Source organism: Bicyclus anynana, chromosome 7, assembly GCF_947172395.1.
Source record: "Bicyclus anynana chromosome 7, ilBicAnyn1.1, whole genome shotgun sequence".
Lineage (NCBI taxonomy): Eukaryota > Metazoa > Arthropoda > Insecta > Lepidoptera > Nymphalidae > Bicyclus > Bicyclus anynana.
Window position 1 is genome coordinate 13,783,521 of NC_069089.1, and position 26,789 is coordinate 13,810,309.

General features: G+C 36.2%; 1 protein-coding gene across 12 annotated transcripts in view; it reads left to right on the plus strand.

The window, feature by feature from the left end:
• Window positions 1-26,789, plus strand: part of LOC112044075 (cAMP-specific 3',5'-cyclic phosphodiesterase) — a 629,441-nt gene that overhangs the window by 479,348 nt on the left and 123,304 nt on the right. Inside the window, exon 1 of one of the 12 annotated variants that reach the window (XM_052882564.1) lies at window positions 456-1,691. The exons of the other annotated variants lie outside the window; for them this stretch is intronic. Coding sequence (XP_052738524.1) covers window positions 1,480-1,691 — 212 coding nt within the window. The 5' untranslated portion in view covers window positions 456-1,479. Of the gene's footprint in view, window positions 1-455; window positions 1,692-26,789 lie in introns of those variants that run through there. 12 annotated transcript variants of the gene reach the window in all.

Here is a 26,789-nt window from a genome sequence, read left to right on the forward strand (position 1 = left end):
TAAGAAATATATCAAAAAGAATTGAGATTTCAATTTAGTTCCAAAACAAAGCAGTAAATTGATTTCTGGATCCATTAACAGTGATTATTGTCACTTGTCAGTCGTCACAATAGCGACAATGGACGTAAATGCAGCTCACCGCGTCCATTAGCTGCGAAGTAGCCTTAATGAGATCCACCACAAAGTAATATTACATAAAACAAAGTATTTTTAGTATATTTTTTTCTATACGCAACTATATTATTGACCCATAAAACGTATTCGATGTGGTCTTATCACTTACTAGAAGGAGCTTGCGCTTTCACCGGGACGGGACTAAAAGATAGCGTATGTAGTAATAATGATAATGATAATGTAGATTTCAATGGCTGAAAGGCTTTCTCAAATCAGGCTAGTAGTTTTGAGTTTATTCGTAACATAAAAAAATATAAAAATACAAATCTCTTCTCTAATTAAAAAATTTGCTCGCGATATTAAGTTTATTTATAGAGATACACAACTGATAATCTTAAATACGATATCTTATCTCCAACGCTTAAGAGCTCGAGGCGCAATATCAATAAAGCGGCGGATGGCGACGCACCTGAGTCCTCCTCGAGGATGATAATATTCTTCCTGGCCTGGCCCTCGATTTCCACGTCGAACATTGATTACCGGCGCCCACTGCCGCCAGTTTTCATTAGCGCCAAATTTATCCTCGGCCAAAGTCGCGTAACTTCGGCGCTGGCCGGGCGAGCGAGTGGGACGCGGGAGCTAGCTCTGCGCCGAGTCGAGCCCGCGGCCGCTCCGTCTCGCGGCGGCTCCATTGACAGTCCGCGCGGCGCGCCGGCTACACGTCCCCCTCCATGCCCCCGCACGCCTCCGCGGCCTGCGATCCGAGCCCTACGAAAACCCCCGCCTAAAATGTGACTTTTACAACCAACCACTTTCCTCGTGCCTTGAGTGATCCTTTCTAAACGACTGACGTCTTCGTAACGTCACAGTACCGGGGAGTGCATGAAGCTCGCGGTTGAACTCCGAGGTCATTCACTGGTTCGACTGGTCCGCCCCGGTTTACTATTCGTACTAGACGTGGAGCTGGCAACGGGTTGAATGAAAACGGCCTAACGTTATCTGTGGACCTTGACGGTACACGGTAGCGCATTGTTTTATTGATTACATTTTGTTGTGATGTTTACCACAGTTCGCGAGTTATAAAAACACCAGTTAGTATTTATAAGGACGCAAGTGAGATAAATGCTGTATAAAAAATTATAATACGGCACATTTGTTGTACGGCGCGTTATTGCAATTAATTGTTGTGGCTGACATTTAGATTGGCATTTCGGCACAAGTCCTTGAGAGCGAATTGAATGTGTATTGTGGCGAAAGTAGATCTGGAATGGCTCAGAGTGATCTAGTAACAGTGTGAGGATTAGGTCAATTGGCACCGACAATGGCCTATTGTGTCACGTAGATTCGAATAGGCGGGCGATCGAAATGCATCGTTCGGGGTCTCAGTCGGAAGGCCTGGGTGCGAGCGGTGGGCCGACCTTCATTACGAAGAGCTCGGCGTCAGAGCACAGCATGGCGACCGGCGTGGCTGGTGGCGGTGGCAGCCTGCCCCGCACACTCAGCACCAGCGTGCTGCGCATCAAAAACAGATCCACTTTCTGGGATAAGTTCTGGGACGAGCGCAATAGGCGAGACGCGTGAGTAGCTTTAGATAGTAACAATAGTTTTTATCTCTCATTTTTAATTTTCATTTATTTTATACTAGCGGACGTCCGGGTGCAATTTAGTTTTCCACAAATCCCTCGGAAACCATGGATTTTTCCGGGATAAAAAGTAGTCTATGTGTTAATCCAGGCTATAATATATCTTAATACCAAATTTCAACTAATTCGGTTCTGTAGTTGAGGCGTGAAAGAGTAACAAACATTCATATCATCAAAATCATCAGTTTTCGCAAATCTCGGGAAACCATGGATTTTTTCGGGACAAAAAGTAGCATATGTGTTAATTTAGACTAAAATCTATTTCCATTCCAAATTTCAGCTAAATCGATTCAGTAGTAGAGTCGTTATAGAGCGACAAACATCCAAACATCCATACAAACTTTCGCGTTTATAATATTAGTAGGATTAGTAGGATAATTTATTATACAAACTATATGTATAAACAAACCTGACCTCTGGATGTGGAGCTTGAATACTACAGAATGAGGAACCTCACAATAGCGGCGTCTCTCACCATATCAATGATAACCGCCTTCTATATCCGACCACTGATCAAACAGCCAAGCCACAGTAGATATAAGCGATTAGCGAAAGCTCTACAGACGGGGTCGTAGAGAGCTTTGACTAATCGTAAACAATCAAACTTTTCGTCAAATCAAACGTGTTTGTCAGACAGTTTGATCCTCTGCGGCTTTGTTTGAAGCGTTTGTCAAAAGTCATGGTTGACAAGAAAGTTAGTCAAACAAGTTAGATCGATAACAGGGTGCATTGGCTTGGCAGGAACTTTTTGCTTTGCTATTATTCGCTGAAATTATTATCGCAACAATAACTGTTGTCACAATAGTCCACAAAGCGGTAATCTCGTGAGCAAGGTTTTTTGATAATTTTTCCTTTTCAAGTTTCCCTAGATTATCTAGAAAATGGATAACTTATCATTATAAAACTTATTTACTGTGAAACTCAAATTAAGTTTTATTCGAGGCGCAATTCTTAACAAGGACATTTTAGTCATCAAAAGTTTCTTTTTCGTGGGTAGTTTACTATCTATTTGTATCGTTAACTCTCCAAATAAGAAGCTGTATTAAATATATTCCTTGTCTACTATTTCTCCACAATAGTCAACTAGTCACTCATGATGATAATCTGTAATAAGGTATGTTAATATTTCAATTAATGAAGACCATCAAATTTCCACAGCATATTTGCTTAGCGTTTATATAATCACTTGTTATCTATAATAATTTTATTTGTTCTTCTTCTACCAGATGAATAGGTAACTAGAATAAAAATATCTTGAAGTTATAATCATTTCATCGGCATATATAAATCAAATGATATTATAATATCATAAATAATAATAGATACCCACGCATTTGTCGAAGTGCAGGGCATTATAAACCTACCGTAACTAATAATATAACATTCAAATTACAAAAACCATAATAAAACAATCAACCTTTTGGTTTCAAATTACTTACAATTTATTTTAAATCAACATCTGTCTGCAGTATCAAACTACAGTTAGTAACACAGAACAGACAACGCTAAAAGCTAACGCTTTTAGCAATAGAAGTAGCAAGGGGGCGTGGCCCGCGTACACCCGGGTGTGCGGAACATCGCAAGCGTGTCCGCGCATGTACTAGCAGCCTTGTTTTGTTCTGTGACAAAAGGAATAAATAATATTCAACTCTAAAGTAAGGGTGACACATTTCATTTTTCACTAGATATTAAACAGCTATTTAGGCCACGCCCCTGGGTACGCTGGGTTCAATACAAATAATTAGCACTTTATAAATCTAGTTACCTCTTATATCTGTGGTTAGTAACAATTTGGGATCATTCATGTTACAACCGGCTAAATCTTCTTCGTTAATTGAAGCTATAATTCCTCTGAATAATATAAAACGGTTATCAGACGCCCGCGATTTTATCTGCCTGAACTTTATCCTTCTAGCTTCAAAAAACAGACCTTCGTATAAGGTTCCCTCTCTCTTTTCCAATTTCCAAGAATCCTTTCTGAGTTCCCTTTGCAACAAAAGCACACTGTCTGTCTATATTAGGCATTAGCGGTCCCTAAAGACAACATTATCACCATAAGCTTGCCACCCTCATTGGTACAGCGCGGCAGATCCAAGCTGCTTTATCTATAATATAAAAATGAATCGCAAAATGCGTTGGTAAGCGCATAACTCAACAACGCCTGGACCAATTTGGCCAATTCTTTTTTTAAAATGTTCGTTGAAGTTCTAGGATGGTATTTACGGCGAGAAAAATTCGAATAATTGCCGGAAAAACTATAAAAATAGCCCTTTTCTTTTTCCCATACTAATGTTTTCTAACTAAATACAAATGTTTTCTAACTAAAACTTAGTAAATTCGAGCTTTATTGTTATTGTATAAAGTTCATATTAATAATAATTAGAAAACGGGGTAGGGGTAGGGTGGGGTAGGGGTAGGTTTAGGAGTAGGGTAGGGGTAGGGTAGCGTAGTTCGTAGTTGAAAGTTTACATTGAGTTTCACGCGGACGAAATCGCGGGCGTCCGCTAGTTTACTATAAAGAATAACCTTACCTACAAAGTAGTAGGCTGAAGTAGCCCTTTAAAAGTCTGATAATAATGTGATATCCTTTAATAACATCAACGTTATTATATATTGGATAGAAGCAGGCGTTACTTTGCGGAAGTTCATCATGATTATATAATGATTTATTTATTTTGCTATCATCCGCGAAAAGTCGACGAACCCATGCGACAACGTCACCCAGGTCCGACAAAATAATCTCTACGTACGTTTCACCCCGAAACCGGAGCATCCTCAGGAGATGTTGACTCTACAACGTGCAATTGCAAAGAATTCTTTGCAATTGCAACTGTCGGACCTGGGTGACGTTGTCGCATGGGTTCGTCGACTTTTCGCGGATGATAGCAAAATAAATAAATCATTATATAATCAACGTTATTGTTACGTTTCAAACAACAAAATACTCTGAAGCTGAAGTGTAGGTACGACTTTCTTTTGTTACAAAAATCTTGATTTACCTCCAATCTTGCCTTTGAATTCTTTACATCCGAATTGTAGATACCAGAAATAGTAGCCTAACAATGCTATTGCGTGACTCGACATAATCCACCCCAATCTTGACTTTCGCCTGTGTAATGTGTAAGCCAGTTGGCCTAAATAACGGAACGATGGAAAATATTGTTCTGGAGCGTATACTATGCCAGTTTTTTGAAAACAGATTATAGTTTCGCATAATTGCAATGAAGTATTATTTCATGAGATAACACATCTTTTACTTTAAGATATGAGAACGTTTTACTGTTTAAGATAAAAATAATAATAATAATAGACACACACTGTTGTTTGTAAGGGAAAGAAAAAAATTCAAATTCTTTATTTTATTGGATGGGCTGCCACGTTATGTTGGTTGGTTGGCGACCGAGGATATGATTCCTTATTCCTGAACTTGTTCGTATATTGCTTTATTCTTGAACATTTCTAGAATATTTGTAATTTTAGAACCTGCTGCCTCCCAGAGCCACAGTCCAAACTCTTTAATTCTCTATCGTACACAAATCTTTGACTATGACGGTCTCTCAAACTACCTCCAAGGATTGAAATTAGGACTTGAACCTACCTCTGAACCTTAATACTATGACGCTTTAAAAATAATTAACTTCAATTCAAAAAAAATAAATGAAAAATTTCCAACTTCCGAGTTGATTATAAATTGATATCACTGGCATTGAAAAGAACAATAACTAATGGCGTAAGTACCTACTGTTACAACGCGGTATAAACTGTGTACTACGTAGATATACTAAGTATAACGATAAATTACTGATGGCGAGAATGTAAACCAAGTCATTAAAAGTCAAGAAACATTAACAATGCAAAATAAAGATAATTCTAAGTCAAAGAAGCACGAAGTGTTTTCTTTAGGTAAATCCTACTTTGTAGAAATTCATAACTAAGATTAAACATTTACAAAACATTAATCTTTAGGATCAACCTATTTAAACGGTTCCTCCAGCCGGCCTATTCACTAACTGTTGTTGTATATTAGCAACCTAATAATTAACATCAAATCACCAACAGCCTCCATTTTTGTATTCCATGAAGCCCATCATTCTTAACAAAAATCATATACAAGCATTAAAAATATTGTCTAATCAAATCAAATTTATATCAAAAATTTGATAGGTATTACTTATATGATTAGACAATATTTTTTTTAATGCTAATGTAGGTAGATAGGTACTTGTGGCTATAGGACTAAACACATTTTGCCTGAGGGAATGTATTCTGATTTTCTTGAAAGTAGAAAAACTTATTTAAAAAGTTTACAAAATCTTAAGAAAACGTAAACAATGAGTTTATTCTAGCGTAATGAAAAAATAATCACAATACGGCTAAGTGAGGTAAATGTAAATATTATAACAATAAACATTTATCTGTGCCTATTCACAAAACAATAGGTATCTACAGAAAAAAAAAATTCGTTCCTAAGGAAAAACTGTGCTTTAATTATTTGTTCATTTAAACTGACTCACTTGCCAAGTTAACCAATTAATTAATCTGTTATTCAATTTATAGCCATAACGCTATCATATGTCCATTAACTAGTTTTTAATTGTTTATTCAGTTACGTCTAAATCGCTTATATTTTGTAACATTTGATTGCAACGTACTCGTATTTAGTTAACAGACTGGAAATATTTAGTTTATACTACGTGTATGATCCTGGAAATAAGTCTAGATTTTATATTTCGCTACTTACTTACGAGTACCTTTTATCTAATCTATATTTAACGTCTAATTGGAGGTGAACTGGAATATTGATATATTTTTTTGTTAATAAAAGGAAAAAAAGGAATTGGCTCACCTTTGTTCTGGTGGTAGACTTTGACTTTGATATACCGATAGTCATTTAACTACCACCAAGCGATTTATAGTTCCTGCACTTATATACCATTAGAAATAAAATATGTATATAATAAAAAACCTTCCAAGAGAGTGCTCTATTATTATTTGAAATCAGCTGCTCTAACAACGATTCTTTCTATACAATCGCTAACGTTTCGTAAATAAAAAAAATACGGGTGACATAACCGATTGATATCGATAACGTATGTCATTCCCATACAATTTTTATTAGCGTTAGCGATAGAATTCAAGTGTTATGAGCTAACTGCTCGTTCGATAAAAATACGAGACTATTTTAACTGCGTCATTCGGAATTACTTAACATATTTTAAGTGCAGTTCCGTCCCTAGAGTGTTTTATGTCTTTGGATCAGTTGAGAACTCTACAAGGTCATTCGTTACCACAATGTTATACTATGTTTTAGCGTACAAGTATAACACAACGATTATTTCTAAGACGTAGGACGTTTATTTAGATATTTAATGATCATTGTTGAGACAAACAACTAAATAAGTCATGTGCTGGGCTGGATAACATTATTGCGCCAATGGCAAATGCACTCTACTTATTCGAGGAAGATTTAGAGTAACATTGTGACATTTAAATGTGAGTCAAATTAATTAGTTAGGTAGCCTTTAGCTTCAGATCCCGAAGTCCTGTGCAAGCTAATTCACTATCTTTGACTTACGCTAGTTGACATAATACGAAATTGAGATTCTATGTAATAACTGTCATCTGGTGTCTACTGGTGGATATCATACAGTAAGTAGATGACACTTCTCAATTGATTTCATGTTTATTTAATAGGTTAATAGTGAATAGGCCAACTGGGTTCGAATTATAGGTCAGGCTATTAGATATTCAGCTTTTCTTTCTTCTAAGAATTTTCCACTTAAATCCTTAGCCCAGAGTTTGGGAGTTGAGCTTTTCTTTCTTCTAAGAATTTTCCACTTAAATCCTTAGCCCAGAGTTTGGGAGTTGAATGTAATTTCTTTCTTGGCCCATTTCTTTTTACCCTTCTTGGCAGTCAGGTAAAATGGGAGTCCTGAGCCCTGCTAAAGCCGCTGCGGTCCCATTATGGAGCCTTAACTCTCACTCACACAATCAGAAAAAAAAATTGAGCTGATAATGGTAATGATTATAAAACAATATGTAATATGGTTTAAAAATTTTGAAGTCATATTGTTCTTTCTCGAGAAATAAATTAATTTTGCGCGTAATATCCGGCACCACGTGTATTCGAGTCGTAAAAGAAAGAAATAATAGAAATCCTGGATTCCTTTATGTTCGTGAATTCAATTAATCGAAAGGTAAAAGCCGTTATTTGAGGAGGTGAGTGAGGTAGACGCGAAAAAATCGTAAGTCATTCGTCAGACATTTCACTCGAAAGTATAATTCAATATTGAGTAATGAAAAATACGCAGAGGGAATTTCTTATTCGTGATGAATAAAAGAAAGCAGGCATAAAATGTCCAGCAGGCTAATTCGCTAACTTTGACGTACGTTAGTTGACATAATATACGAAATTGAGATTATATGTAGGCCTAACCTAACAAATGTCATCAGGCGGCTACTCACAAACTTTCGTGGAAATCATACAGGGGGTAGATGACATTTCTCAGTTGATTTGATGTTAATTTTAATAGGTTGTTAATAAAGACCAAATTAGTGAATATGCTAGCAGTTAGAGTAAAGTTTAGAGACAGATATTACATTTTCTTTTTACGAGTATTATAATGCCTGCCTTTTATAAAGCCACGATACCATTGAAATCATGTACCATAAGTACGAATAGATATATTTAAAACTTGTTCAAAGTTTGCATAAATAGTTTGTAACTATTGATTTTGATGACGCAAGACAATGTGAATATGTATAAATCTTTAACAGACAAATATAGACCGTCACAATCAGAATCATTCATGTAAAAGAGACGTTGAAAACTAAAATTAATTATCGTAATTTAAAACCTGGTTGGATTGGAGGGCATAAGTTCGAATCCGCTCCGGAGCAGTTACTCGTGTGTGCACTTTAATGAGAGCCGTGATAGCCCAGTGGATATGACCTCTGCCTCCGATTCCGGAGGGTGTGGGTTCGAACCCGGTCCGGGGCATGCACCTGCAACTTTTCAGTTGTGTGCACTTTAAGAAATTAAATATCACTTGTCTCAAACGGTGAAGGAAAAACGTCGTAAGGAAACCTGCACACCTGAGATTTTTTTAATTCTCCACGTGTGTGAAGTCTGCCAATCAGCATTGGACCAGCGAGGTGGACTAAGGCTTAACCCTAATTCTGCAGGAGACTTGTGCTCAATAGTGAGCTGCATATGGGTTGTTAATAATGATTTATGCATAATAAATAGACTTTAAACCAACTTACCTCATGAGTAGGGGTGTGCCCAACATTGGGACATTAATTACCCTGATTACATACAGAACACACAGAAAAACATCACAAAGGTCAGTAGCATGGTCGAAATGAGAAACTACGAGTGCATAGAATTGACAGATGACATCAACAAAGCTGCAGGGCCATTGTTAACGAAAATAGCTCGCGACTGGCATAAATGAGTTTTTTACGAGAGTGCTCGTGATGGGAGAAAAGCCAATTCTTTTAGGTTTTAAATGTTTTGTCCAGAATCTTTATGGATGTCTATTGTCTATATCATATTAAAGCACGTACCTACGTCCAAGCGGAATAGTTATTATTTTTACCTATTTTTTATAACAAGGTTCTTACTTCCTATAGGTTTATAATAGTAGTATTTATAATATATAACTAGAAACTCTTCTATCAAATGCAAATTATTTTCCTTGCAAAATTCGATCCTTTCTATAGCTAAATCTTATACTTGCAATTAGTCAGGTTTTTAGTAACGATAATGAAAATGTTTCGTTCCAATTTTTTTTGATTTTTAATTTTTAATAAAGAAATTAGTTAGTAGTTCTAGAAATTACCCTTTAGAACCTCACAAACTCACAGACTTTTTACCTCTTCATAATATTATTATGTATGTATCATGTAGTATAGATTAATTAGCTTGGCAGTTTGAATTACGAATTTGTCTTTATATCTCCCTTTCTATAGTATCGTGTTAGACAGAGATAGTTCAACAGTTTAGATTAATTTTCCCACAACGTAACACCGTCACGGACGTCGAGCAAAGGATATCGGGTAAAGAGATATTATTATGTTATGTGTAGGATTTCCACCCCTTGAAACCCCTTTCAGCCCATATGTCCTTAATATGGGATGAAAAGGGTGGAAATCCCACACATCCCATAACAAATCGGGTAGGTACATGTAAAAGGAAATGTTTCTTATATGTAGGTAAAGAAAATATATATATTTGATATTAAAAAAATACTTACATTATAAGTAGTTTGATTAAAAATAGAATGAATACTTTTTTTTTATTTGACCTTAAAATAAGTTATCATTTTAGTAACAGTATAACTTTATTTCTCCCTAGGTTATATTTTTACACCAGTGACGTAATATGAGCTGAAAGTAACTGAGCTGTAAACAGTTGTCCAATTATCTTTTATGGTTGCCAACCTTCGTTAGAACATGGTACTAGGAAAAAAATACGATAATAATAATTTAATTAAACGTTCAACGACGCATTGATATATTTAGTAATAATAGCTTTTATTTGTGATATGCATATTTTTGTATTTCTGTCAGGAAGCAGTATTGGTGTTTTCAAGTCTAAAGGATATATTTGTTGGTGTAACTCCAGACGCATGAGGGTTGCGTATTGATGGTAATTTACGGTCGTAGAGCGATGTCAAGTATACGTTTTATATCGGATTGTTTTCTACACGGCATCTTAAACGAAATTCTAAATCTAATAACGTCTTTTCTGTCTATTGACTAGCCACAACAAAGTCTAATCGTAACACCAGACCATACTTAATCTTATATAGAAATCATTGCCGATACTGAGAATCAGAGCCTTGATAGCCCGGTCGATATGACCTCTGCCTTCGATTTAGAGGGCGTAGGTTAGAATCTGCTCCGGTGCATGCACCTTTAACTTTTCAGTTATGTGCATTCGTGGATATGGCGGATATGGAAAAATATCGTGAGGAAACCTGCATCAGGTATGCAGGTTTCCTCACGGCTCAGTTATAAAATCTGGTTTAACCTTCGGTTTGGATTGGAGGGCGTAGGTTCGAATCCGCTCCGGAGCAGTTACTCGTATGTGCACTTACATTAAATATAACGTGTCTTGAACGGCGAAGGGAAACGTCGTAAGGAAACCTGCACACCTGAGAATTTCCTTAATTCTCTATGTGTGTGAAGTCTGCCTATCCGCATTGGGCCAGCATGCTGTTAGGGCCTAACCCTTTTCATTCTGAGAGGAGACTTGTGCTCAACAGTGAACCAAATAGGAGTTGATAATGATGATATTCGGGCAACCGCTGCAATCAAAAATTCGGAATATTTAGTTTTGTTCCAAACTGGGTCTAATTTCTAAACACAGTCAAAGAGCAATGCTACTTAGAAACTTATGCAAAACTCATACGTAATGTAATATAGTAATTAAGGTTGTTCTCTGAATACTCTGTAACGCCATAATTCGATTCATTTGAATCGTATCAACGTAAGAAGATTAGTTACCCTCTTTACTCGTAATACTTCACGAGATACGCAACTCATGAAGCTCGCTTCTTATAAAGCTCTAATATTATTAGTCTTAACCGTTTTACCTTATAGGTATATTAATATTAAATTTCTTAGTGGTACAATATTAAACCCCAGTCTTTGTGTATATGTGGTTATTTCTTATCGTGGTTTTAAATCAAAAGACCGAATACAATGTCATTTTATTGCTTGATATCTGACGAGATCGACATGGTTTTTAGCTACAACTTCAGAAGAATCACCATTGTCATTATCACATTTGAATGTTGAAAATTTATAGGTAACTAACTTTGACAACTTTTAGATGCCCGCTGCTGGCCTATTCATTATTTTGGCATTTAGTATCAACCTATTAAAATGAAAATCAAATAAATTTATAAAAATATCATGTACCTACTGTATGATATCCACCAGTAGGCACAGAATGACATGTATTACGTATGATCTCAATTTCGTATATGTCAACTAGCATACCTCAAAGATAGTGAATTAGCGTGCTGTTAAGGCGTTTAAATAATCATCAGCTCATTGTCTATAATATTTCTAAGTCCCCGCTAACTCTGAGCTGATGCTGAAGCATCAAATAGTCTGGGATGTTCAATTCCTCAGCAAATTAAAGCATATACAGCGTCTTTGGACTTTGGGCTCAAGAAGAGTCTCAGTGAGATGTCAGTTGAGATGATGATCGTGGCCTCACGGTAACCGTTAACATGTATGCAGGCTTGCGACTTTAATTTAAAACAAATCAGATGTTTCATTCAGTGAAGTGCACAGGTTTTTGGGCTAGGGTATGCATTTGGAAATGCTAAATGCATTTTTGTATTAAATTCTTTACTAAGTATTAGTATTATCGTAGACAACATTTCTAGAGTACCTATGCACTAAATTTATGTCTCTATGAAGAGCACGCCCCTGGTTCTATCTGATGGGAAGTGACAAACCATCGCCAATAACCAGAGTAACACTTTACAGGGGAATAGGTGTTGTGACATGTATATCTACACTGAAATCTCTTTTAAAAATTAACTAATTTTTATATTTTTTTTAGAATTACGATTGTATTCCACAACGAAAATAAAATAAGCCTCTTGGAAAATTTCCTCAAATTAAGGTTACACATTAATTTCTTTCGCGGTATTATTTCCAATTACCACCCACTTGGAAACGGCGCAGGCTTAAGTAAGAACACGTGTATTGCGGATGGGGCTTAACTTTCTTCATAAAGTAGTAGATATTATGAGTGTATCTTCTACTGCATCTATAAAGTCGGTATAATTGACTAGAAAACTCATTTTTTTATATTCTTTACAAGTTAGCCCTTGATTACAATCTCACCTGATGGTAAGTGATGATGCAACCTAAGATGGAATCTGGCTAACTTGTTAGGAGGAGCATGAAAATCCACACCCCTTTCGGTTTCTACACGACATCGTACCGGAACGGTAAATCGCTTGGCGGTACGTCTTTATCGGTAGCGTGGTAACTAGCCACAGCCAAAGTTCCCACCAGCCAGACCTGGGCCAATTAAGAAAACCTCAATCGGCCCAGCCGGGGATCGAACCCAGAACCTCCGTCTTGTAAATCCACCGCGCACATTACACCACGCCACCACCACGCCACGCCACGGAGGCCGTCAAAATTAAGCTTTAGTAAAAATAATAAAACAGTAACATCATTCAGTTTGAAATTGAGGAAGTCTAAAAGTGGCGCCAGTGACAGAAAAAATGAAAAGTAAAGGTTTGGCTTGGTATTGTGAGTCGTTGTTACTGAAAGTTGATGATGAGTCGATGAGAAATAGAGACGAATGGAGAAGATTCACATATTTTGTCGACCCTATTTCATTATCTCCTTTCCCTTATCTCACTTGAGGGATAAGGGAAAGGCAATGATTGTAAAGAAAATTGTAACATGATTCTCTAATGTATTATTATCCGTAACAACCCATATTCGGTTCACTGCTGAGCTCGAGTCTCCTCTCAGAATGAGAGGGGTTAGGCCAATAGTCCACCACATTGGCCCAATGCGGATTAGCAGACTTCACACACATGCAGGTTTTCTCATGATGTTTTTCCTTCACCGTTTGAGAAACGTGATATATAATTTATTAAAACGCACACAACTGAAAAGTTGGAGGAGGAGTTGCATGCCCCGGACTGGATTTCAACCCACACCTTCCGGAATAGAAGGCAGAGGTCATATCCACTGGGCTATCACGGCACGGGCAGTGTACTATTATAACGTTATCTATTATACTAGCAGACGCGCCGCGGTTTCACTCGCGCAGTTTCCGTTCCCATTAGAATACGGGGATCAAATATAACCTATGATACTCACAAATAACGTGGCGTTCTAGTGATAAAAGAATTTTCATTATCGGTTTAGTGAATCTCGAGATTACACCCGACAGCACAATATTTACCTGTTTATAATATTAGTGTTTTAAAAAGTAAAAGTCTTTTCTTTTCTAAAAGTCTATTGAATGGAAATCGAACTTACGACCTGTTAGATTCGGCCGAGACTCTAATAGTGGAACTATGAAGGTTTCTACTTATTAAGATTGCCGAGATAACTTGATCAATGGTGTTTGCTGACGAACACTAATTCAATTTAATGAACCTTGTTAGACCTAAGAATTTCTTGCATAACCTACTCTTTGTTCGCTGCTATACCAAAAAAATGTTACATTTTATTTTCGCCTGCACGTGTACCAAATCAAAATGTATCAGTTGATTGGTTTTACAGTAAAATAGACATCGAATCATTGTTATCAAATATCAAATATCGCTACATTTTGCTGGCTGCACTTTTATCAGACATGTATCACGTATAGATTGGTTGACGATAAAATCAGTTATACTAATGAATTGTTTTTTATCCGACTACGACTAGTCCAAAAGGAAGTATAATGATTTTGACAGTCTATGTATGTATGTAAGCGTGTATGTTCCACATTTACGCAAACGATTCGTAATAATAAATCAGGATTTGGTATCAAAAGAAAGGTCTTGAGAAGCACATTTGACAAAAATATATTTATCTCTCTTAACAAAAGCTCGTAATAAGTGTAACAGCACTTGAAGTTCTGAAATTGCATAGTTTCCATTCCCGTGAGAATACCGGTATAAAATATAGACTATGTTTCTCGCTGATAATGTCGCTTTCTACGTGTGAAAGAATTTATACCATCTAGTAGTTTTGGAGCTTATTTACAAAGAAAAAAAGATATCCTCTTTAATACCTATTAGTTTAAATGAAAGAAACCTAAAGGCAGCTTTCTTTAATAGACATTAGAATTCACGAGATAACTTCGTCCATTGTCTATGACAAACACTAATTTGATTCAAGTAATCCTGTTAGAGCGAGAAGTTCCTCTATAAAGCTCGTTGGCTGCTATTACAATATTATAGTTGGGGAGAAGTGGTGGAAATGTTTAGATCAAATTGTAAAGTTCGTACGACAAAGTTTATAGTGATGGAACTTGAACGGATTAATAATACGTATATTTATTTTGAGTCCTACAATTTACTATTATTTGTTAAACTATTTTTCTCGCCTTTAGGGGGGGGGGGATTTCTTAGCAATTCATCGATTCACTATGTAGGTGCCGGGACCTTCGCAAAGAGAAAAACCCCGAGCAAATTCCAGGACTTGTGACCATTGGATGTAGGGTTAAGGAATTCCTTGACAATCTTTAAATTGAAAAAAAAATGTTGTTCTCCTTGCCTAGCCAAATACTCATTTAGATTTTCTGTGAAAAACTTACAGGAAAATGTAAATGGTATGTATGCTTGTATAAGTTTTTATTCATTTTAGAATGTAAATCGATTTGTGTTGGTCTTGTTCTTTAAACCAAATCCATATCTTACCAATCTTGTGTGTATCTCCTATTAACAGAGCTTTTTTCTTTCTTTCTTGAGTGCATTTTAAGAAATTAATTAACACGTGTCTCAAACGGTGAAGGACTAATATCGTGAGCAAATCTGCATTAATTAGCTAGCGTGTGAAAAGTCTGCCAAATTGATGATGAAGAACTAATGAGTTACCGAGAACGATAACTGCGTGGGTTAAAGTCAGAACATGTGTACAGCAGACAGGGCTTACCTTTCTATAAATAAATGATTGAAATGAATGAGGCTCGAGAGCAATAGCAGACATTCTGATAAGTCGGTTTGCTTGTCCAACAATAAAATTTAATGGGCTGGCTATATAAATTTACGGGCGTACTATATTTTTTTAAGATTCTATAATCGTTAGTTAATAAACAATATTAAAGACGCCGTGATAGCCCAGTGGATATGACCTCTGCCTCCGATTCCGGAGGGTGTGGGTTCGAATCCGATCCGGGGCATGCACCTCTAACTTTTCAGATGTGTGCATTTTAAGAAATTAAATATCACGTGTCTCAATCGGTGAAGGAAAACATCGTGAGGAAACCTGCATACCAGAGAATTATCTTAATTCTCTGCGTGTGTGAAGTCTGCCAATCCGCATTGGGCAATATGGGTTGATGACGTATTAAAGACGACGAAGTCCTTAGTGGACAGTAGAACCTTTGATTAATTGCGAGATTGATTGAAAGCGCAGATTCAAGACGTCATGTTGTATGACAGAGAGGTTTACAACCGGAGAAAAATGTTAGCTTGGTTTGGACCTATAACGCTGCTGTCTTGGGGCTAGTGTTAATCTTAATCTTAATAAATAAATGCAAAAGGTCATTCATCACGATATCTCGAAATTTGCTTGACATACAATATTGAAATTTGGTAGGGAGGTAGTTCGTAGCTAGTAGAGGTCCACTAAGAATAGATTTTGCGAGTTGGCCGGATTAATGAGGTTTAAGGGCGGACAAAGTCGCGGGCGTCCGCTTGTTTTATATACGAGTATAGCCTCATTAATTTAATTAAAAGCATTTTTAAATTCAAATTCTGTAAAAATTTACTCACCCGATATTTAAGACGTTAGTAAAATATCTCTCTAATTATTCGGTTTGGGGTCTATCGAATAGTTCAGCGTACGAATATTCCCGCTCCGTTTCCATCCCATCGGGAATTGAATTTCAAGAATTTCACTTAGTGAGTCCTTATGTTTTAGATGGAAGCTGACCTTTCACATATTTACTTTTAGCTGAAGCTATCTATGTATTTCTATTTTGAATTGATTGTCTCTTTCATCTATACTAATATCATAAAGCTGAAGACTTTGTTTGTTTGGTTGAACACGCTTATCTCAGGAACTCCTGGTCCGATTTGAAAAATTCTCTCAGTGTTAGATAGCCTATTTACCGAGGCAGGCTATAGGCTATATATTATGGCCGTATTCCTACGGGAACGGATATCACGCGGGTGAAACCGCGTGACGTCAGCTAGTTCTTGCATAAATTGTTAATATTAATTGTTTTTATTTTCTTACTTTATTTTTTTTTTAAAAAGAATATTTGCCATATTTTTTTTAATATGACCAATATTCCCATTCCCCTAAAATTAGTCGGGAAAGACTGTGTTAGGAGTGGGTACGACAATAGACCAACAGGGCGAGGATCGCACCACCACCCCTCGGTGATGAGTACGACCGCTCAATCGCAATAAACGGCTATAGAAATGTATTAATTTCAAGTTTTTACTAAGAAGATTTCCATGCAATTTTTGTGATTTTTCTTGGCGTTATTTCACCGAGCTCGGACCTAAGCATTAGGTACATCTAAGTATACTACTAGTGCGCAAAGGATCAGCCTGGCTGTTCAGCGCGGAAATGCAGCCAGAATTCTTGCCACCAATCCACGTGGGCATGATTTGTATAGTTATTAGGATAAGTTAGCTTAAGTTTCCTATTGTGTTCTTTCTAAATAAAAAAATTAAAGTATACTTAGATGTAATGCTTAGGTCCGATACAATGTATGAGATTTTTATTGGAAAAGTCGCTTGCAGCTTATATTTACCAGTAGCTAGCAAACACGAACATGGTCTAGCAAATAGATGCTCATACTGTTGGTACAAAGCTTTTAATTTAATTGAATCCTTTTAACTGGATTACATTTATTGCACTTAACACACATTCTGAAGTACATAGCAACATAGAAGGAGCCAGTGTTACAGCATAGTACGAGTCTCATTTTTGGATTTTTTTTTAATTAATTAAATAAAATGCATTTTTTTCATCATCTGACAACTTTATTTAAGAATTTTTATCATGGCAACATGCTCGTAACTTACACTTGACAGATCGTCAGTGATCTTCGCGTAGTCTCATTCGTTTATGGCGCTTAAAAGGCCATTTAAATTACGTAACTAACGGTTTTTCGTTAAAATGATCTTACTACTTCCTATTACCTCTTCTATATTAAGTACTTACATTTATACTATATAGTACTTATGTAATTTCATTAAAAATACGAAGTTAAATGATTGCATAAACTAAAACATGTTAAAAAACGTTGTAGCGACTCATTATTTGAATGTTAAACCGAGATACATAATAACTCTGCTGGTGATATAGCTATCCGATATGATGCATAGAAAACTTCAGAGGTATAGGTATAGAATAAACTTGTACCTCTTCTAAGTAAACCGTTTCCATCTAGGCTTTATCGTCACTTAACATCAAGTGAGTACGCAGTCAAGGTCAAACTTGTCATTGAATATTTTAAACATAAAAGTGGAACCGACCTCAAAGACGTATTTCAATAAATTTGATTTTTACATTTTCATGAAATTTAAATGGCTGGAAGTATACTCTTTGAAACGATAAAGGAATTTTCAAAATTGGTTAATAAATGACGAAGTTATGAGGTAGCAAATATAAAAAAAAACATAAAATAAACATACGCGTCGAATTAAGAAACTCCTCCTTTTTTTAGATCGGTTGAAAAACCATGTTATCAAGTGAACTTAAAATCGTATATCGTTGGCGTGAAAATTTAGCCTGACTTCAAATAGGGACCGGTATTGTTATAAAACTTATTACCAACTCCATTGCATTTCCATGTCTGGGGAAATAAGAGAGACCTTCAAAACCCTGGCTCAACATTTATATTAACTGATGAATTGCAAGGATAGATCCGATATGAATTTCCCTCGAGTCCGGTTAATATATCCACCTTACAATTTTATGCTATAATGGTTTTAGCTATTAATATTAGTGAGATTAATGAACATTGCGATGAAGAGTGATAGGCCGTTGTGAATTGTTTGATATACAACGAAGAAAACATTGTAACTACATTAAACAATTGCTATAAATAGCCAGCGATGATTGCGGTCGGTACTCGTATATCTCTCCGATAGATTATAGTTACTCTGAGTGTTCTCAATTCATTAGATAAGTAACTATTTCCTGCCGGGAGCAGATGAGAGGAATAGAGAATTATTCTGTCTCTATTGGGTTTAAATAACTGCGTCTTTTATAGAATATTGCTTTGGCTGGTGGGTGGCTTTGGCCGTGGCTAGTTACCACCCTACCGACAAAGACGTACCGCGAAGCGATTTAGTGTCCTGGTACGATGTCGTGTAGAAACCGAAAGGGGTGTTCATTTTCATGTTCCTCCTAACAAGTTAGCCCGCTTTCATCAGATTGCATCATCACTTATCATCAGGTGAGATTGTTGTCAAGGGTTAACTTGTAAAGAATAAAAAAAATACGAACATTTCTTATTGGACAAATAGATATAAGAGTCGTTTAAGATTAATTCAAGACATTGAACTTTGTAAATAAACGCTAAATTATACGCTTATATCCATAGTCAAGGGAAATGCGGGTAAAAATTCTGTAATTTTAAGCATATTTAAAAGTTTATTACGTTATCTGCAGCTCATCCTCAAAGCTTTTCAAAAGCAAAATGAAGCTTCTTATGAATAATGATGCTTCTTGTAAAACTTGCTTTTAAATATTTTTCAGCTCTCTTTAAGTTGCTCTCTTACTATATATGTAGGGGTCTAAATATATTGGAAGATAAACAAGAACCACATACTGTAGTCCTATTGGGCTCTTTGATAAGCTTGGGTATGCAACAATCCTAACAAGTAAAATGTGAATATGCGCTTTCATGCCTGAACAGATTTTGATAATGACTTCACCAATAGAAAGCTATATTATCAGCGTGTAACATAAATATTCATATATTGAGAAACCACAGGGCGTCTTGTAGTATTTGTATTAAAAAAACATGCTTATCTGAGAAAAAGCCCACATCAATGTCAATTTCTCATCGACGAGAGTAAAATAGTGGAATAACACCCCTGTACCGTGTGTATCTCTGATTAAATATTCCTATTCTAATGATTAACTACAAAGCCTTATAAGAGAGGAGAATCATCAACTAAAAGGTCATCATAGTTCAAACAGTTTTCTTTACAATGAAATAAAATGGTCTTTTCACTACTCTTGCTCAGAAACACTGTCATATTACCTCTCCACAGCGGGGCTAAAAAGGCGTCTTGTAGTATTTGTATAAAAGAAACGTGCTTATCTGAGAAAAAGCCCACATCAATGTCGATTTCAACTAGATTTTCTTGTTGCTAGGTATTCACATCATACACATACGAGTAGGTACCTTGTTACTACAATATGAACGGTACTGTATGGCCTGTCAGTTCACTTAGAGATTTGTGTACAACGGAATTACAGCCATTTATCTGGTTCACGTTATCGGCTATATTAACTGTCACGCCGAGCACACAGCCCGCGTCGGACGATTATAAACAGTACTTGAATCAATCATTGTGCTAAATTAACAATAGGGTAGTTGACTCGTATCAAATTTAATATAAGCAATATTAATTTCGCATTGTACATGGATAAAGTGCCCGATATATATATTAATTAATAAAAGTTAAGGATTTCATAAAAAAACTTAATTTAAAAATCATATATTTTTTCTAATTCACCAAACGTTAAAAACGCTGTCGTCCATTTTGTGACGTCACAATATTACTTGATGTAGGTACTAAACGTCAAAATACTTGTTAACTGTTATTTGTCAAACGCTCCGTTTTTATGGGATTTTTATAGTGACGTCATGAAACTATTGAAATATACACCATCACGGCCGACAGGCATATTGGATCGTATTGTCAAAAAAATATTTAAAAATTGAAATTTTCATTAAACCACGTCCAAAAAAAATGTGGTGTGGAAACATCGGAACCTACGGTTAAACTATCCGACATTTCTGGTAATAAAAATTACTTCGCATGTGCTACCTTCTGATCACTTCTTTGAAGGCGGTGCCAACACTGTGAAGCATTAACACAAGCCGATTAAATCATAATGTTTTAGGAATGTTCTTTCCTGTGGTTTTTTTAAAGACAGCTTTAATTAATTTCAAAACCGTTTCTGGCTTGTCACCGCCTTCAAAGTGATCAGAAAGCAGCACATACGGTGTAATTTTTCGCTTTTTAGTTTATTTTTGTGAAGTTTGAAGTTGGTTCAATTTTTATGTTAAAAAGATTTTAAAAAACTTCAAAATTCCGCAGTTATAAATAGTTCTAGTCTAATACGATACACGTTAAAAATGAATCATGTTCACTTTTAAATACATTATGTTGCAACATGCTCACAATATACGTTTAATACTCTTGCGAGCGAGCAAATTAAGTTTTCCAGCAAAGAATGTCTGCTATGTCGTTTTGTTCTCTCCGACCAACGAGCCTCTCTATTAAAAAGGGAAACGAGGCTTTAAACTCACATACACTCATGTACACTGTTGTGTATATTCTTCCTTTTTCTTTTATTATGTATGTGAAAGAGAATGCATAGTCAAGCTTTAAGGTCCTGGTTTCTAGTTATGGAATATTAAGAATTTTCTTCCGAAATGTTATGTTTATCTAGTTGTAGATTAGTGTTGTTCAATAAAAAATGAAAGGTTTATTAAAAACAAATCAAACATAGTAAAATATCATCATCATCATTATCATTATCAGCCGATGGACGTCCACTGCTGGACATAGGCCTCTTGAATGGACTTCCAAACAAATCGACCTCGAGCCGCCAGCATCCAGCGGCTCCTTGCAACCCGCTTGATGTCTTCGGTCCACCTAATGGGGGGTCGACCAACAATGCGCTTATACTGCAAAAAGAGAGGTCCTGAAGTCATCATTATCAGACGGTTTTAACGGCCCACTTCATAGATTTGCTTTCCTCATTATTGAAGAGAGGATATAGAGTTGACAAGCAGACCTAAAGTACTCTTTATTTATAGCTGCTGAAGATGATAAATCGGGTAACTCAATTTTAACCTAATCTGACGCAAACCTTATTTACTTTAGGTAATATGAACCTAAGTACATGGAAGCCATCAATGAAACGCGGAATATAACATAAGTGAAAATACGTTAAAATAAAAAAAGCAATTCAAATTTAGCGTGAAGCCGCCATAACGAATACACAATAACGTTAATGAAAAAGACGTACAATCACTTTTCAGTCAAAGCTTTGCCGTACATTTATAAAAAAAAACATTTGATATTTTCATGTATGAATGCAAAGGTTTTATGTCTCTTTTAACGTAAAGGAAATCAGTGACTGGCTTATAATTTTCCTCTCCGTATAAGATTTTTTGTTTACGTTTTAACAACACCTCGTCGGTCCAGTAGATACTCTCTGTTGCTTTAGATCACAAAGTCCTAAGCTCGATTCCGGGGTCGAGCTATGAAATATTGAGTTCTTAGAAATTCTCAGTCGTTAAATAATAATTTGTGGTATTACTTACATTGCTGTGCCTTGGGAGAGCACGTTAAGAGACGACCATTGTCAATGAATATTTCCTAGTGATCGTCTTACCACCAGCAAGCAATATATAAAAACCCTTTTAATTCATACTAAAGAAAACTTTAGTTAGTGATTCTCATTTAAAGCCTGACCCTATAGTTAATAATTAGAATAGGAATAGTTAATCAGAGATACCCAACCTACAGGGGTGTGATTTCGCTATTTTACTCTCGTCGATGTTACTTTACAGAATGCAGGAGAGGACATAGATAGGAGAGGATAAAAATAGACATTTTTCCATGTATTCCAGTGTAAGTTCCCTTGGCAAATAGCAGCAATTTAAAAAGATTTATCGAAAGGTTCGTATCTAGGTGTCAGCTTTATACCTATCCTACTTCCTATACCTAGATCATTGCGCTACGGCAATATTTCAAAGCGATTCGAATGTATCAATCAGGCTCGTGATATTCACACACCAAATTGCGATTAAAATGAAACCACGATTGAATTACCTAATTTAGATGTGAATTAATTTGATCTAATGTTATTAACCCGAAACAAGAGTTTCGTTTGGGCGTGTTTGATGACACTAAACAATTTTCATTCGAGATTGCTATTATGAACGGTATTTATTTGCATAAAATGACTGTATGGGTAAACAATAGATTTTATTACCGCCTACACATTTATAATAGTTAAACAGCGGAGCGTTGTAATTAATTAATAAACAGTTAGTGAATCTCTGATTTAATTAAGTTAACTGAAAAAAACAAATTTATTTCAAATTTTTATTTATATAACAAAAAAAGATCCTTCATTAAAATATATAACAAAAATCTTTTATAATTAGGACTCTGATTCGTAATTATAAACTTACACAGATTTTTATACCTCTTTACTTCTATGCTAATATTAGGAGTAGGTAATCTCTGGATCTACTTAACCGATTTCGAAAATTCTTTCACCACTAAAAAACCACGTTATTTGTGAGTGTTATAGGCTATATTTTATCCACGTATTCTCACGGGATCAGAAACTACGCGTGTGAAAACGCGGGGCGTCGGCTAGGTTTGTATATATTGAGCAAAATGGATGAAATCCCCGCATTCTGCATTATCATTAGACCTCTTTGAATATCAAACTTCGTAACTTCGTAAGTATTATCGATTAAGTACGCGGACGACTCGTGGGCGTCCGCGTAGAATTCTGTTTTTCACCAATCCCACGAGAACCATGGATGAAAAGCCTATGTGTTAATGCAGAGTAAAATTTATTTCCATTCCAAATTTCAGCCAAATCGGTTTAGCCGCAGCGTAAAGGAGAAACAAACATACACACAAACTTTCGCCTTTATTATATTAGTGTCATTAGTAGGATGTTAGTCGGACGTAAACTGCTTTATTCCGTCTTCTACGGTAAAGTTTGTTAAAGGGGTAGTTATTATCAGCCGTCAATTACAGAATCCGGATTCAAAGACGCTTTTGTAAACAAGAAGAATCAATTTCTCAACCGCCCACACTAGAAAACGCTGAGTGGCTTTAGTAATTAACTTCTGCGTTCAAAGGGAAAACGGCATGCACTTCTTCATGGAAAATGAACAAATCAATACAAGCCGCCTTGATGTGATAACGACCTTTACTGTATAAGGGCGGGGGCACACGATGCGTTGCGGTGGCGGTGCGGCGCCGGAGCGGTGACGCTGCGTCGATTTACATAGAAATACTAGCGGACGCCCGCGACTTCGTCCGCGTGGAATTTAGTTTTTCACAAATCCCTCGGGAACCATGGATTTTTTCGGGATAAAAAGTAGTCTATGTATTAATCCAGGCTATAATATATCTTAATACCAAATTTCAGCTAATTCGGTTCAGTAGTCGAGGCGTGAAAGAGTAACAAACATTCATATCATCAAAATCATCAGTTTACGCAAATCTCGGGAAACCATGGTTTTTTTCGGAATAAAAAGTAGCCTATGTGTTAATCCAGAGTTAAATCTATTTACATTCCAAGCCATTAGAGCTAAAACGCTTCAGTAGTAGCGGCGTTATAGAGTAACAAACATCCAAACATCCAAACATACATCAAAACATCCATACAAACTTTCGCGTTTATAATATTAGTAGAAAGTACTTGCAACCACCGAGACGAGAGGGGAGGGGTCTCTGCTTTGCGACGTCGGAGCGGCACCGCTCAATTGTTTATGCGTCACAAGGATATACAAACAGTCTAACGCTGCTACGGCGCCGCTACGACATAACAATGTTGCGGCGCCGCACCGCTCGTGTGCCCGCTGATACGGTGAAATCGTTGCAATGCGGCGCCGCAACGCATTGTGTGCCTTCAGCCTTACTAAAGGCAAGCAAGCTTCTTTCCTGAGGAATTTCGATTTTGAAATACGATTTCTACTTACTCATAATTCAATATGCGTTTATTTTAATATTCAACAAAATGAAAGGCCATTAAAAAGCCTGATGATGATGATGATGGTAATGGTACTGTACATGCATTCCTAACATTGTTTATTCACATTTATTGTTTGGAGATTTTATTAGTAGATTGACTTTTTTAAATCGGACAGTAGTTCCTGTGAGCGCGTTCAATCAAACAAACAAACTAACTCTTCAGCTTTATATATTAGTATAGATATTGTGAGCGGACGCTAAGGGCCTCTTATGAAGGCTCAGAGTCGCTCACACGGCTATGAAGCGAGCTGCAGATCGATTCAGAAATGAGCAGATCTGCTAAAGAACTATCGCCCACGTAGCTCGACGAGCCGTGAAACTGGAATCTCAATGAGCGGGTATATAGTTACGATTCGGACTTTCAGATTCAAAAAATCTCAAATATTTGTTATATTGGTAGAAATAAACTGATTTTTATATTACGCGCTATAAGGTGAAGCTGCACAACCGTCGTATAATTGTTTTTTTTTTATTTTAATTTATTTGTTCATAGAGGCATAATTTGAAATGTGTCTAGTCAAAATCTGATAAGGTTGTTCCCCGGGTTCGAAGTGAAAATAACGCATTAGCAGTGGCGATATTCAATTAACATCAAGTGACCAACATGCTCATTTGGCCGCTATTACTTATTAAGCGACATTGCAAATGATCTGTACTCACAATCAAGGTGAGCTGCACAACCGTTTTAGTATTTTTTTTTATAATTATTTTTTTTTAATTTTAATTTATTTGTTGATAGAGGCATAACTTGAAATGTGTCTAGTCAAAATCTGATAAGGTTGCTCCCAGGGTTCGAAGTAAAAATCCGTAGATGAACGTCAGACATTAAGTTTTTTAGCTTTTCCACAGACGGATTCGCCAACATTGTTATTATAGCAATAAGAATAGTTTCGCATTAAGCTTACATGTTAGAGTACGCTCCCGCAGGGTAACCCTGCGTCTTTGAACCAGTAAAAACACTTAGGAGTATACGAAATGAATGGGTTTTTTTCTATACGGGACAATGGTCCTAAAATACATATTAAATTACATACATATTAAATTATAATGGTCCTATAAAACATCTCTCTGTTTATTACGTTTGAGCCCCATAGTAGCCTGATGAATTTATGTTATACACAGTCATAGAATAAATGAGAAACTTAATCTAACTTGTCCTAATAGGTATAAAAAACATTACCTATTATATATACTAATATTATAAAGCTGAAGAGTTTGTTAGCTTGTTTGTTTAAACTCGCTAATCTCTCTCTCTAATCTAATCTCACTTATCGAGGAAGGATATAGATTTAGCGTTTCGGAACGATGTCGCGTAGAAACCGAAGGGAGTGTGAATTTTCATCATCCTCCTAACAAGTTAGTTAGCTTCCATCTTAGATTGCATCGTCTCTTACCATCAGGTGAGATTGTAGTCAACTTGTAAAGAAGTCCTTATAGAAAAGGGGACATGGTCCCACCACGTGATCATTTTTTGAATATTGAACTATCAGATAATATAATATCCATCAAATAATTTTAGCGATTGGGTCCGACGCGACAGTTTATGTGTTCTCCGGGGCACTGGGTGTAACACCACCAACTTCCTAACTCCAGGCTAAAAATGCACTGGTAAATTCTAGAAATAAAGAAAAGCTCAGTATTTTATAGCCCGTCCCAGGTCTCAAACCTAAGGTCTCGTGATCCATATAGGCAAACTAGTAAATACTGTAACGACAAGGGTGTCATCAATTTCATGTGAGATTGATTGATGTTGCTGAGTATCTTGCTAGCTCTTATTTATAATGTCTTCCAAACGGTAATAGACTCACTACAAATACCATACCTTTGAAACGAACTTAGTTTGATAAAAAAAAAATAATTAAAGAACTGTTTAACTGTAAATAGAGTTTCGTCTATTTCAAGAAATATTAACCTGTTAGATATTAGTCTTATATTTGCAGCATCATACGAGTAATATTTGAAATATTTAAAATTAGCGGGCGCCTGCGAGTTCGCGTGGAATTCAGTTTATCACAAATCTCGCGAAAACCATGGATTTAAAGTACCCTATGTGTTAATCCAGAGTAAAATCTATCTCTACTTCAAATTTCAGGTGATTCGGTTCAGTAGTCGAGGCGTGAAAGAGTAACAAACATTCATACCATCAAAATCATCAGGTTTTCGCAAATGGATGATTTTGGGATTAAAACCTGAAGCCTTTGTAAAACCTGAGTAAAATCTATTTCCAATCCAAATTTCAGCCAAATCGCTTTAGTAGTAGCGGCGTTAAAGAGTAACAAACATTCAAACAAACATACATCCATACAAACTTTCGCGTTTATAATATTAGTAG